Source organism: Lepeophtheirus salmonis, chromosome 8 (genome assembly GCF_016086655.4).
Source record: "Lepeophtheirus salmonis chromosome 8, UVic_Lsal_1.4, whole genome shotgun sequence".
Lineage (NCBI taxonomy): Eukaryota > Metazoa > Arthropoda > Copepoda > Siphonostomatoida > Caligidae > Lepeophtheirus > Lepeophtheirus salmonis.
This window is the reverse complement of record NC_052138.2, coordinates 7,067,920-7,080,983: the sequence shown is the minus strand read 5'-3', so window position 1 is coordinate 7,080,983 and position 13,064 is coordinate 7,067,920. Positions and strand designations below refer to the sequence as shown.

Below are 13,064 nucleotides of genomic sequence, written 5' to 3'. Positions count from 1 at the left end.
TCAGCTGCTTAAAATCATACAATGAAATCAGCTGATAGGCGACTACATACACCTTGTGGCCGGCTACACTACTGCATCTTTGTTTATTAATTTGAAAAAGCCAGTGGCTGGATTCCTCTCTCTTTTTTAGTCTTTTTTTCCCTCCTTTTGGTTAGTATTTTTGAAATTCAATTTATTGTATTGTATTGCTCATCGGAGATTTCTGTCATTTTTCTTTATACTTAATTACTGTTATTATTTGAGGACTGAGTGAAATAGTTACGGAACCCCAAATCCCCTCTGGCCTGTGCCTCTAGATGTCATGCCTCGCTCCAAATGCAAAAAACCCACTACCAATAGCAAGTTGAACGTTCTGGATGAGGCAACGAAGAAAAAGTGTCATAGTATCATTGAGGACTTTGATCATGAGGGTAGGAAGAATACTTTTACGTCCTGGACTCCGTTCCTCACATTACTCTTGTCTTTCTTTCCCTTTCAGTTAACTCCAAAGTGGAAATAAGTCGCTCCAAAGCAGAAGGGATTTACTCACAAATTCGCACCAAAACCAATTTGTTGGCTCTGAAGCTGCCCAAAGAATTGCAAGTCTTGAAGTTCTCGGACATTGTACAGCTGTTGAAGAACTATGACGAGAACGAATCCGTTGACGAGGAGGAGGAAGTCTTGGTCAAGCCGCTACTTCCCCCACCGACAACCACAAGGAAATCGCGGCGTACGAAAAAGACTGTTAACAAAGAAAACTCATCCTCCTCACTCAACGAGACGCAAAGAATCACTCGATCTACCCCTGCCTATGCTCGAACAGTCAAAAGGGGAGTCGTTCCCACTCCCATGACCATTAAAACCAAGTTTAATATAGGAACGCCCCTAACTAAGAATATCTGTCGACTTGCCAAGCCGAATGAAGCTCTAGTGTCCATGTCAGGATCTCCCGTCATGTTAGGTGCAGGCGCAGACATAGTGGACGTTGTCAGCGACTTAAATGACATATCCAAGGATAAACTTTTAACTATCCAATCTCGCATTAGTCGAGCATTGGAACAAAGGAAATAATTTCTTTCACTCATTATATATTATAAATTAGTATTTTAACAGAAGTTAGAAATATAACTATACCAGGATTTTATTCTTCAATTTGCTCTGCCTATGTATTAGTGGCTAAGACTACTCAGAAAATATGAAATTAAGTATTTTTTTAGAAATTATCATTCCCAACACCGCTACATCACTAGTATATTTATAGTGTATAGTTTTTCTGAATATGAAGTCTTTTTCTCTTCTAGCGAAGCAACTTCTAGTAAAAAGATGAAAAGAGCAAAGTAGGTTTTAATATCATCATTTTATTATAAAAATACGTATTATAATTATTAGCAAAAAAAAAAAAAAAAAAAAAAAAAAGTAGAGAGGCACAGCACGTCAACACTCTCAATGTGTCTACATAAATTAAATATAGATTCTTCTATATTAAGTAAAGGGATCAGGTGTAAAATTGACCTTGTGCAACAAAATAAAAATATCGGATAAAATATATAATTTATAAATATGAGACAAAATAAAACATGAAAATGCAAATTGGCCAAATATTTTGTTCTTTTTCGAAAAATAAAATCATGTGTCTTATCTTCACTTCTTTTTTTTTTTTTTGCATTTTCTACAGAATGAATAATTTTATGAGATCAAGCAAAACCGACACTGTATTGCTCTTGCTGTTAGCTGTGGATCGTTCTTATTTGAAGCAAAAAAAAAAAAAGAATATATATTTATCATAAATGTTTGTATATAGGAATTAAAATTGTATTATCTACAACCATAATGAATTTTAATAAAACGTCGTTCCTGAAGCATTTTGGAAATAAACAATTTAATAAATGAAAATTCAATGTATATATATATATGCATAATATATAATCATAATGATATGCTACAATAATGGAAAGGGAAACGGGGTTAAAGGGGGAGTTACAGAAGAGAGGCAGGCAGACGAGGATATCTGACTCACCACCTTGATAAATACTGATAAGAAAATAAGTAAAATAATTATGACAAATAAATCCTCTATACTGTTAATAATTAAATGTTGTTTTTAAAATTAAACAAAAGTGTTAAATATATCTTGATTTAAAAGCTTTCTCCGTCAATAAAAGGGGATCTTCACAGAAGACAGTAAAATCTATCGTTACTAATTATTATTGTATCTAATATTTTTCGGACGGAGGGGGAGAGTCTCAATTTCCCACAATCAATTTCTTCTTTTTAATCTAAAAAAATTAAAAAATACCAGGATGACTAGTAAGGGGAAGAGAATGATAAATAGTTGATAGAACTGGGTAAAGACTGGTGGTAATGGTAGGATAAAATATTAGCACTTTAACTTATGGGTCTGTAGAGAGTAAAGGATTTCCGTAGCTCAGTGGATAGAGAAGTGGTAAAGGTGACAATAGCCATCACAATTAAAGCCACTCCTCCGGCAATACTCATTTTGATTTTTTCATCCGTGATGAGAAAGTTCATTATGTTATGAACAAATACATTTGCTGCCAAGAAAAGGGTGATCGTTACAGAGACCAATAAAAATATATTATTCCACCTATTAAAAAGAAAAGAAATTAATTCTATTGTGAGTAAATAATTAGTATATTATATATATTTGATCCATACCATGTTTGAGGTTGTTTTGACATAAACTGAGGATCGTTTAGACAAAGAAGAAGACAAGTTGCAAAGAAGGGTAGAAGACACCCATTAAATACTTGTGCAACCTAAAAAAAAAAAAATTTTTTTAGTTATGCGGGTCTACATATATATGTATATGTTGTGTACAGTTCTGTACAAGATACACTTTCTTCGTCTTAATAAGCATTATTTAATAAGAGCATTGGTTCTTTTGTATTTAAGAGTAATATAACTATGGGCATTTGAACTTTATAATGTGCCACATAATACTCATATTACAGTAATTTGTATTGAAACAGCCAAAAAGTATACCATCGTCCTCATCACCGGTACTGTAAATCCTTCATTTACAATTATCCATCTCATTTTTTGTTTGCGACTTGAACACAACATATATATGTAATTAAAATTAATATAATTACTTGAATAACATCAACTGTTGGAAGATTTGCTGAGCTGACAATCACTGCAATCACAACTATAATTAGGATAAGGGTCATATAGATCCATCTTGGAAAAGTTTTAAGCTCTTGTTTAATAGAGGGAAGATCTTCTTGAGAGGCCATTGGAGCCATTTGGTTCCCAATATCAAATGGATTTGCTTCAATGTCTTCGCCGCCATTCTCTTGTGGATCACCATTATTATTACTTTGAGCAGTTGAAGATTGAGGAAGCATGCTGATAGCAACCTCTTTACCATCCTCTCCGCACCTAAAATCTAAGTATAATATAAAAGATAGTATTTAAAAAAATAAATCTAACAATAATTATAATTAGGGAATGTATATTCTATATATGTACTCTAAATGAAATTAAATTAATAGGGCATGGGCAAACTAAAAGATGCATATTATCCGCAAAGTGGTGTAACAATATGTTGCTTGTTGTTTAAACTAACATAATTGTTAAAAGAAATGGCGTATGCTCAGAATAATTTCCACATGTGAGTAATAAAAATTATCATTCAGGAAGTTGTATTGTTTTGCCACTCTCTGTTGCTTTATTGACAAACTAATACAAGTAAATAACGTTTATGCCCCATTAGTAGGTAAATTATAGAAATGTCTTCAGTTTGTATGTAAGTCGAAGGTAAAATTCTCAAAAACAATTTCATACTTTATTTAGAGGCGTCCTCAAGGAATTTTTGCCTCTTAGTAGAATTTTGTGGTCAGTTTGAAACAATTTTACGCGAAAATAAGGATTTTTTTTTTTTTTTTTTTTTTTTGTGAATAGCTCTGGATTCTTCAAACGTTTTGAGAATAGATTTGGATTTTTAAAATTAAAAAAAAAATATTTGAAATTTTTTCCGAAAAAATTAAATTTTCTGTGAATAGGTGTGGATTTTTTTCCAAAAAATGTATTATATGAAATTTCATTTATAATTTTTTTTAAAGAAGCTGTTGATTTTTGAATTTTTTTTCCAAAAAATACAATTTTATGTTACCACCTATAGGTTTTTTGATTTTTATTTCAAAAATTTTTATTTTTTGTGAACAGCTATGGATTTTTGAATTTTTTTCCAGAAAATTCAATTTTTGTGAACCGTTACGGATTTTTTTTCAAAAAATTCCAAAAACCAATTCCCCCCACCAAAAAAAAGTAATTAAATATGTATATATATAATCCTACAGACTCCCCTGTTATTTCACAATGGAGTACGTAGATACGTATAATCTTAGTACATATTAATGATGTATGTACATATTTACGCACTCCCAAGCGTACATATGTAGAAGAGGCGAGTTGATGTAATAGTCAATAGAAATTAACTTTACCGTCCATATATTTTGTATAAAATACATAAAAAACATGGATTTTTTCAGGTCAATATTGCATCAGAGTTCAACAAAACGAATTTCCCTTTAAAAACAACTTCGGTTACGGGTAAATAATTTAAAAACTAAGTGTGTAAAGTTCACAATAATAAACTAATGTTGGATAAACAAGGTAGATTGTTCATAAAGCGAATATTTTGGTGGCCAATAATCGTTTTAATATACTTTTGACGGCATTTCTTTTTTCTTTGGTTATATGGTACTTTTGTGAGTAAATAATAAAAATATTTTTTTTTTAAATCAACAAAATGATGCATCAGCACAAAAATAAATGATCAAAGGATAAACTCCCCCCTCCCTTCTCTCTCTTTCTTTCTCATTTCCTTCCTCCCTACTAACCTTAGCCAAAAATACTTGCTCTACTCAGAAAAAGAAAGCCTCAGGCTTGCCAAGATGCGTTTAACCAGTCAAAAAAATATTAAGCATATTACTTTTTAGAAGACTAAGACCTATGACTTGATCACAAAAAGTTGCACAATAGTAGATTCAAAAGATAATTTAAATTAACAAAATATCAAATGCAATAGAACATTTTTTATCTCTCTTTCTTAAACATGATCATGTCGAATCAATTAAATATTATTATTTAAAAAAAAGCTGATTTAAACATCTTACCGAGATCTTCACCTTCAATAGAGGAAAAAACAGAATCTGCTGTAATAGCAGCTCCCAATGGAACCGTCAACATAGAACTCAATGCTGCTGCTATAAATCCTAGGCCAAATACCCACAGACCCACTTGTCCAACAGTTTTGGCAATAAGATGCGCCAAGTTAGCGACCGAAAACTTTGAGTCCACACTGTAAAGAGAATGAAAAAAGAAGCCCGTAAACATTTGGAAGAGGAGTCAAAGCCTTTGGCGTGTCCCTACTCTGTAATCCCATCACCCACAATCAAAATGAGCATAGACACTTCAAGAGCACAAACAGTTGAAAACCCTATTCCTCTTTGTGCAGACCCCAAGGACCTTCCTTTAGCCATAACAGATCCCAAGAATAAATTAAAGCCAATGGATGTTGTGCCAACGAGACTAAGTACAAGATTTGAGCTTCCGTCAGGTATGTTTGGTATGAAGCCTGAGCCGAATCTTGGGGAGTAAAAAAATCAGGATTTAAAAAAATGCACACATGTACAGACCTAACAAGTAAATTGAAGAGGCCCTTCAATTAAATACATACCTTTTAAAATCTAGTCCAAGATTTATCACAACCAAGAAAAAAAGTATTATCATGCCAACCATGATGACTCCCAGACCAACTGAGAGATAGTCCGTCTTATCCCAGAATAAAAGAGCATAGACGACAACCCCATAGGCAATACAGCAACTGATTCGAATAAAATTCGTATTCTCCATTCCTAAATGTGTATTTGTACACTATGTTGTATATTGACATGCCCTATGTGAATAAAGCTCTTACCAGGTAGGGAGTAAATAGCCGACATTCCTCCAGCCCAATTATTACATTCATATAAAGTATTTCCAAAGAATACCGAGACAGCAACAATCCAGCAAATAACTGCTGTATTATATAGTTTAGGCCCATGGCGATATTTCATTCGTAAGCATTGTCCAAGACTCATTCCACTAACAATAGTGAGACGAGCCGTTCCTTCCTAAATACAACATGCAAAAAAACCAAAAACCAACAACATATTATAAACGAATTAACAAGGAGTTGATTAAAGTCATATAAAAATCACATATATATATATAGATCAATCTATGTACATAATCGAAGCAGTCATAATAATAGTTTAATGGATGTGTTTTTATCTCTCACTTTCTCAGTTCTTTGAAGAAAATGTACAAAAATTTGCACTTAGTTGCACCTTAATTTTGCTAAGATTTTAAATATAATTACTACATATCATGTATGCAGTTTGATATATACTTTTTTTTAGCTCTCTAATTTAATCAAAATGAGTATTTATTTTGTAAGATATCTTAATAAATAAAAACTCACTTGAAAGAGAAGAAATAACTAGATGTACCTAATGTGATTTACATACAAGGAATCTAGGGACATGTATACAAAATTATAGGTACACATTGAGATTAGTCAAGGGAGAGATTGTTCATCAAAACATATACTTTCTAAGGTAATTTATTTTCTGGAAAAGAAAGAAATCTTACGCTTTTCCCCCTCTCCTTATTAACTCTTTAAAAGAATGTATTTAGCAATATATGTATAGTTCATTCAATCAACTCGTTTTTGTACATAAATATATATTAATTTTTTTGTTCATATTCCGCCCCCCCCCCTATAATCAAGCAACATGATATCATCAACGTCTAAAAATATCCCTTTTCCCTCATCATACCCTTACCTGAAGGGTATATGCCAATAGAGAGGCAAAGATCAGTGCCCAAATGAGATTGAGTCCATGTTCTGCTCCAGCACGAGCACAAGTTACAACAGTACCGGGTCCTACTGTGCATGCTGCCAACATGGACCAATAAAGCATAGAAACTATTTCCTGAGTCGCTGTTTTAATCTTCATGTTGTCTCCTTAAGTTAATGTGGATCTGTAGAGGGAAGTTAGGGAGTAGAGAGAGCGAGTTTCTGAAAGGAGATATTATATTAATAATTATACAAATGATTCCATGGCGGAAACTTTATTGAAAAGTCGTACTCAAATATATGTATATAATATCACAAAACAATATATGTGTATTTATGCGTGTTGTATGTAGCTAACAAAAAATACCCCCCAAGTAATAAAAAAACAAAACACTTTAGAAACACATAGGCAACAACTGCTTTTTAACCGAGTAAATGAAATACTGATTTTTCTTTCAAATAGTGTGTGTGTATTTTAAAGTGCAAACACGTTACCTTGTAGATTTTTATTATTTTCGTTTTTACTTCTTTAAATATTTTGTTTCAACACAATTTATACTATATAATAAATGTGTTTGTATGATGTATCTTAAGCTTTGCAAACTACATATAATTAATTAATGATATGAAGAGAAAGAGCTTGAGAGTGGGGTCGAAGGAAGGAGAAGAAATGGAAAATATAATTAATACCAAATTAATAAAAAAAGTTAAATAGATACTCACATAGAAATACACAATATTTTTTAAGAAATGAAGAATGTGGGGTGTGAAGGATCTGTAGATCTTTCTCCTCCTAGACTTTTGAAAAAAAGATGTTGATGATGGATCCTCTCTCAATTCTTCCAGTGGCTATTATAAGATGAATAGGAAACACTAGGCAATTCCCCCATGTTATCAAGGTAATTATAATCAAATGAATCCCAACTTACAATGAGAGGGGCTAGTGAAAAGCGGAGTGATTTACTTTTGATTCTATTCTTAACTCTATAGGTCTATGACTATGTAGGTGTCTCTTGGAATATTGGTTCAAGTCTTCAAGACAAGGATTTTTTTATTATTATTTTTGTTATTCTTGTAATATTATTTATTTGATATCTGCTACTTCTTCAAGTTTTCTTGTCATGCCTTTCCAGAGCTCCTCTTTCTCTTACACCCCTCCGCTTCGCTCCCTCCTCTCTTATTCTTCTTCCTCCTCTTTTTTTGCTTCCCTCTCTCCCACTACTCCTTTCCACGTCTACTCCTTTCCACGTCTTTCTCATTCCTTCTAATACTACAAAGCGAATAATCTGGTTTGAATCCAAGGGTTCTTGCACCGACCTAGCAGGAGTAGACACTCACATTCGACTACAAGTTACTACTTCTGCTATGGCTTATGGCTATGAAAGAGAAGAGAGTCAAATCCATTATATATTTATATCCTTCAATATGCTACTACTGTACAGTCAACCTTATTTATCATGGGCCCCACATTTGTAGATATATATAGAAAATAATAACATAATGTTACATGCTGCAAACAAACCCTCTTAACTTTCCTATTTTGCAAATGATGGTAGAACTGAATGGAGAACAAAAGGATATCTACTCTTAATATATTATATATGTACATAGTATATAATACGCATAAGATTATTTTAAGAGTATTGTATGTTATTACGTCTTGGAATACATTTCTATGACCCCGTTGTAAAAAAATATATATACAAATGCAATAGGGTCCCTCTATTTGGAATGATCATGAAAGTAGAAGTCATATAAGGATAAATCTCGATACAACAGTATAATAGAGAGGGAGAGCTATCCATTAAAGCCGATAGTACGTAACATCATTTTTTTCATTGCAAAAAATAATGAAAAGAAGATAGATATAGCTTAACACAATCAGTCGAAACCCCGCTGCAAACAAAACAAACTCCCCGAGCCGCCAAGCAGACAAAATTTGGTGAAGCGGATTTTGTCCGTTGCAGCGGGGTATGTTAAATCGAGGTTTAACTGTTGGTATATCGTATACTCTAAATGATGTAATTGATGCAGAAGCAAGTTGATGGAGAAAGGGATTGAAGTCTGTCTTAGTAACAATTACCGCGGTACAGGTTCAAGGCTACCATGAGTGGGGTCTAGGGTAGTTATAAAATGTGCGGGCCTCATTTCTTTCCTTTTTTTAAATTTTACTTAATTTCTTTTTTAACAAAAATAATTTTGATTCCTCCTTCCTATTTTTAAAAGAAAAGAAAAGCAGGGTCCTTTTTTAGTGCTTTTTTTTCAAGGGGCCCTTTTTTAGAATAGACATTTCTCATTTTATTTCAAATGATACTTTTTTGTATGTATAAAAATGTACTTATTTATTGAAATGGTTGACTTTGAGGGGCCCTATTTTTTGTATTCAAGTGCAGGACAAAGGAAAACAAGACTAAACCGTCCCTGCTTCGATATTGCAAACATTTTGAGATAACCATGTTGTTATTACTTTCTAATAAGTCAATAAGAGTGTGTGAAGAAGCATTTTTAACTTAAAAAATACGAGACACAAATATAAAGAAAGGGATATTCAAGAGGGATTCTGTATCTTAGTCATTTACAAAAGCCGCAAGCATGTTTTTTGCCCATCAATACATGTGGTGTCAAATATAAGTCTTTTTTTCCATTAGAATTATTTGTTTTATGTTCATATTATGAAGATTTTTAAGACACAAAAATAAATAAATAAATATTCAGGAGGGATTATATATTTAAGTCATTTACAAAGGCCACATTAATGGAGTTTCACCATCAATGCATATGTCATATGCAAGTCTTTTTTCCATATAATTATTAATTGTACGTTCATATTATTTAGATGATTATTGTGCTCCTTTCTCGCAAATACATTTTTCAAAATAAGGAGAAATAATTAATGAGCTCTTATATCTTGCAGATTATCAACTTATACGTATACATGCCTAATTGTTAATTATAAACCAAACATATTATTTATACGTATGTATTCTGTTATCATAAAAATGATTTATTACTTATACATGGTTGAATATTCTATGGAATCCCGATTGATGAGGCAGATAGGCTGTGCTTACTGATTTGTATCAATGAGTTCATCTAAAAGTATGTATACTATATTTGAAGTAGGCCTTTCCCTTTAGAAAGGAGGCGTGTTTATGCAAGCAACAAGGTTGAACTAGATCTTGTCTGGTTAGAAACGGTTTCTTTTTATAAGAAAAATAACTTTTGAAGCCTTTATCGTTAAAATATTAATATATACATAATTAAATCCATGCCATGGAAACAAACTGAAAATATACTTTTTTTTTGTACAAATATAATATTAGTCGTGTAATTAAGTGTTGTATTGATCCTTATTTAGGACCGAGGACCACGCTCTATTCCAGTCCCGTCCCATCCAGTTTAGTCCAGTTCCACTTGTCGGTCCTTAAAGAAGGTAAAATCGATTCTTCGTGACGTCAATGAGGGTGTTTTTCCTTTTTTTTAAATATTCCGTAATATAAAAGAATAAATTATATAACTAAGTAAATATATGATAGGTTCGACCTATAACGAAAAAAATAACATTTTGCAAAAGAGGTCCAATAATCTTAATACATATTTCATATACCTTATTTGGCTTAATAATCCATCGATATTATTTGAAAAAAAAAACCAAGTACAGACGGTCCTAAGGACCTGGTCCCAATGTTAGAAAGTCCTAAGGACCGGTCCTGAGATTGGATGGACCGAATAAATAAGGAACAACACAACACTAGTCGTGTTGTATTATTTAGTACTGAAGAATGCAGTCCGGTCCAGTTGAGTCCCGCACATCCCTCCTAAAACTTATAACGTTTTGTCCTTGATGATGTGACTCAGCATTATTTCTTCAAAAAAAAAACAGTTCTTTTACTGACAGTCAGAAGGAAAGATCGCCTTAAGGGCCGATTCCTAGGACTGATAAGACTGGTCTTAAGACTGGAATGTACAAAACTAAATAATCCCTTCTTTTTGTAGATACATAATGTTCAGTTATGTAAATCGTGTGAATTCTTTAGCTGGCCCGTTTTTTTGGAATTGGTAGTCTGAAGAATGAATTTTCTTTTCCTTAGGAGTTGTAATTAATATCTTATTCCTTAGTACTAAAGATCCTCTCATAAATATATTCAATTATATTCAAAACCTGATTAAAGATTCTAATGTGCTCATAAAAGACTGAGGATTTGTTACAGAGTTATAATTGTAAGCCCCTGTTGGAATCAGAGTAGAATTCTGGATCTATATAGGATTAATTCTTGCCAATGTCCTTGCTTATTTCCTTCTGCCCCTCATCCTTTGTCACAGCTGATTATAGCTGTTCTCCTCTAAAATATTCTTCAAATTGTCAAGGTTACCATGTTGATTTTCGGTTTCTACACAGGAGTTCTTTCACTAATAATACTAGTGTTGTGTCGATCCTTATTTTGAACGCAGTTCGGTCCAGTTCACTGCTGCATGTAAGCCCTAAAACTTTTAAAATTCGGTCCTTAATGACATAAATCAAAAATATTTCTTCCTTTTTTACATCAGTTCTAATACTGATAGTCTGAAGGAACGGTCCCTTGGACTGATAAAAATTGTTTCAAGACTGGATTGGAACAAACCTAAGAATTTCATTCTTTTTGAACATATAGAATATTTGTGAACTTTGCCCATCCTTATTTTGGACTCAAGGCTGCAGTTCTGGTCCAGTTCCGTGCTGCATACTCAATTTTTTTTTTAAATTAAAAAACCAAGCCCCCTCAAATTATAATCCTGTAGAGGCGTCAATAAAGTTGGTTTCCTGATGACGTTACTCAACTTTTTTTATTTAATTTACATCAGTTTTAGTACTGAGAGTCCGAAGGACCGACGGCCTTAAGGGAATGTCTTAATACTGAACTGGACTGTATGAATAAGGACTCACACAACACTACATAAAATTATAAATATTGTAGGATGTTGACTTTTAAAGGATCATTAAATCATAACGGGCTATGTAGGAATGAAAAGCTCGATGCAAATATGTTGTGCATGCTTATTGCTTTCTACATAATATAGGTACATATTATAATGTTAGATCAAATAAATCTCCATTCAAAAAAGGAAGGGAAATTGCTACCTTTTGCAAATCATGAAAAAATCGTTCATTGATATATTCTACATACAAATTGATACCTACATAAGTAGGAATATACTCTATAGGAGTGTTTCTTAAACTTTTTTCAATCAGAGAACCTTTCAGTTGTGTAAAAAATCTCAAGGTGCCCCTCCCTAAAATATGATTAAAAATTATTATAAAGAGGACAAAGCAAATGCTCAGTTTATTTAGACGGGAATGTTATGAACAGAGACAGACTATAAATAATAAAAATAGCGTTAAACTTTATAGAACACCTTTCAAAAAGTAGTTTACATCCACATTGGTACAGAGAAAATATATCCAGAGTTTCAAGCTACGAGAAGAAGATTTTTTCCATATGAGGATTTTTTTTGGAATTAATTGTCCGAAAAGGTAATTTTTCGAGACAACCCAGTTTGCAGGGGCACCTACATTGCTCTCTAGTATAATTACGTCAGTAGATAGTGATTCCTCAATCACATTGAGAATAACCTCAGAAATGGACGCTAAGGAACGTCGGTAAGCTATGTAGCAGTCGAGTTCCGAATCCATTAATCCATTTTTAGTTATCAAGTTTTTAGTAAATGAATTTTGCTTATTTTTTGTGAAAAAAAAATCAAAAAAATCATACAATATTCTCAGAGTTAAATAATATCTGCTATGTCTTTCTTCTGACCCATGTTTTACGTCAAAAACAACAAAAATACAGCCAAAGGCCTTACAATAATTAATGGTTTAAGACTCGTTAAACAACAACGATTACGCCAATGAGTGGCATGTGACTAAAGCACGAACTTTTTTTTGCGTTCAAAAGTTCTTTGAGTCCGGTCAGAATCTCGAAGTTATGTTCGAGCTTCTAAGAGGCAAAGTTATTTTAATATCATTTTGTATTAAACTCCTAATTTGTAGAGTAATGAGGTGGACACATTTCGGAGTTCTACTGTAAATAATTTTCTTCTATTATATATTAATAAAACAAATTTGTCTATCCTTCTGTATGTCTGTATGAATATATGAAAACGAGTGACCGAGTACACTATACATATATAGTATCATAGTATCCCATGATATATATGTAGTCTTCAGCTACACGTGTTG

The 13,064-nt window shown here is 32.6% G+C and overlaps 2 protein-coding genes across 4 annotated transcripts; one reads left to right on the top strand and one right to left on the bottom strand.

Moving 5' to 3' along the window:
• On the top strand, nucleotides 1-1,131 carry LOC121122546 (uncharacterized). Its single transcript, XM_040717569.2, has 3 exons — nucleotides 1-150; nucleotides 244-410; nucleotides 479-1,131. Exons 2-3 carry the CDS (start codon nucleotides 302-304, stop codon nucleotides 1,048-1,050), a joined length of 681 nt encoding a protein of 226 aa, XP_040573503.1. The 5' UTR covers nucleotides 1-150; nucleotides 244-301; the 3' UTR covers nucleotides 1,051-1,131.
• Nucleotides 1,132-1,317: 186 nt separating this feature from the next.
• Nucleotides 1,318-8,296, bottom strand: LOC121122545 (divalent metal cation transporter MntH). Of its 3 annotated transcripts, XM_040717567.2 has the most exons (10): nucleotides 7,777-8,296; nucleotides 7,571-7,720; nucleotides 6,834-7,069; nucleotides 5,924-6,119; nucleotides 5,684-5,861; nucleotides 5,377-5,592; nucleotides 5,121-5,305; nucleotides 3,093-3,388; nucleotides 2,656-2,756; nucleotides 1,318-2,584 (listed from the first exon to the last, which is right to left on the bottom strand). In XM_040717567.2, exons 3-10 carry the CDS (start codon nucleotides 7,005-7,007, stop codon nucleotides 2,365-2,367), a joined length of 1,566 nt encoding a protein of 521 aa, XP_040573501.1. In that variant the 5' UTR covers nucleotides 7,008-7,069; nucleotides 7,571-7,720; nucleotides 7,777-8,296; the 3' UTR covers nucleotides 1,318-2,364. The 3 variants fall into 3 exon arrangements, with proteins under 3 accessions (XP_040573501.1, XP_071746795.1, XP_040573502.1); XM_071890694.1 differs by having other exon boundaries at nucleotides 7,571-8,296; XM_040717568.2 differs by lacking the exons at nucleotides 7,571-7,720; nucleotides 7,777-8,296 and adding an exon at nucleotides 7,140-7,316.
• Between the last annotated feature and the right edge of the window lie 4,768 nt (nucleotides 8,297-13,064).

Bases quoted from the DNA above. Each gene is read 5' to 3' on its own strand.
- LOC121122546 (XM_040717569.2), top strand. From the start codon at position 302: ATGCCTCGCTCCAAATGCAAAAAACCCACTACCAATAGCAAGTTGAAC. The intron at 411-478 runs GTAGGAAGAATA...TTTCCCTTTCAG, and splicing joins TGAGGACTTTGATCATGAGG to TTAACTCCAAAGTGGAAATA.
- LOC121122545 (XM_071890694.1), bottom strand. From the start codon at position 7,007: ATGAAGATTAAAACAGCGACTCAGGAAATAGTTTCTATGCTTTATTGG. The intron at 6,120-6,833 runs GTAAGGGTATGA...TGTTGTATTTAG, and splicing joins TATTGGCATATACCCTTCAG to GAAGGAACGGCTCGTCTCAC. The intron at 2,757-3,092 runs GTAATTATATTA...TTTTTTTTTTAG, and splicing joins CAACAGTTGATGTTATTCAA to GTTGCACAAGTATTTAATGG.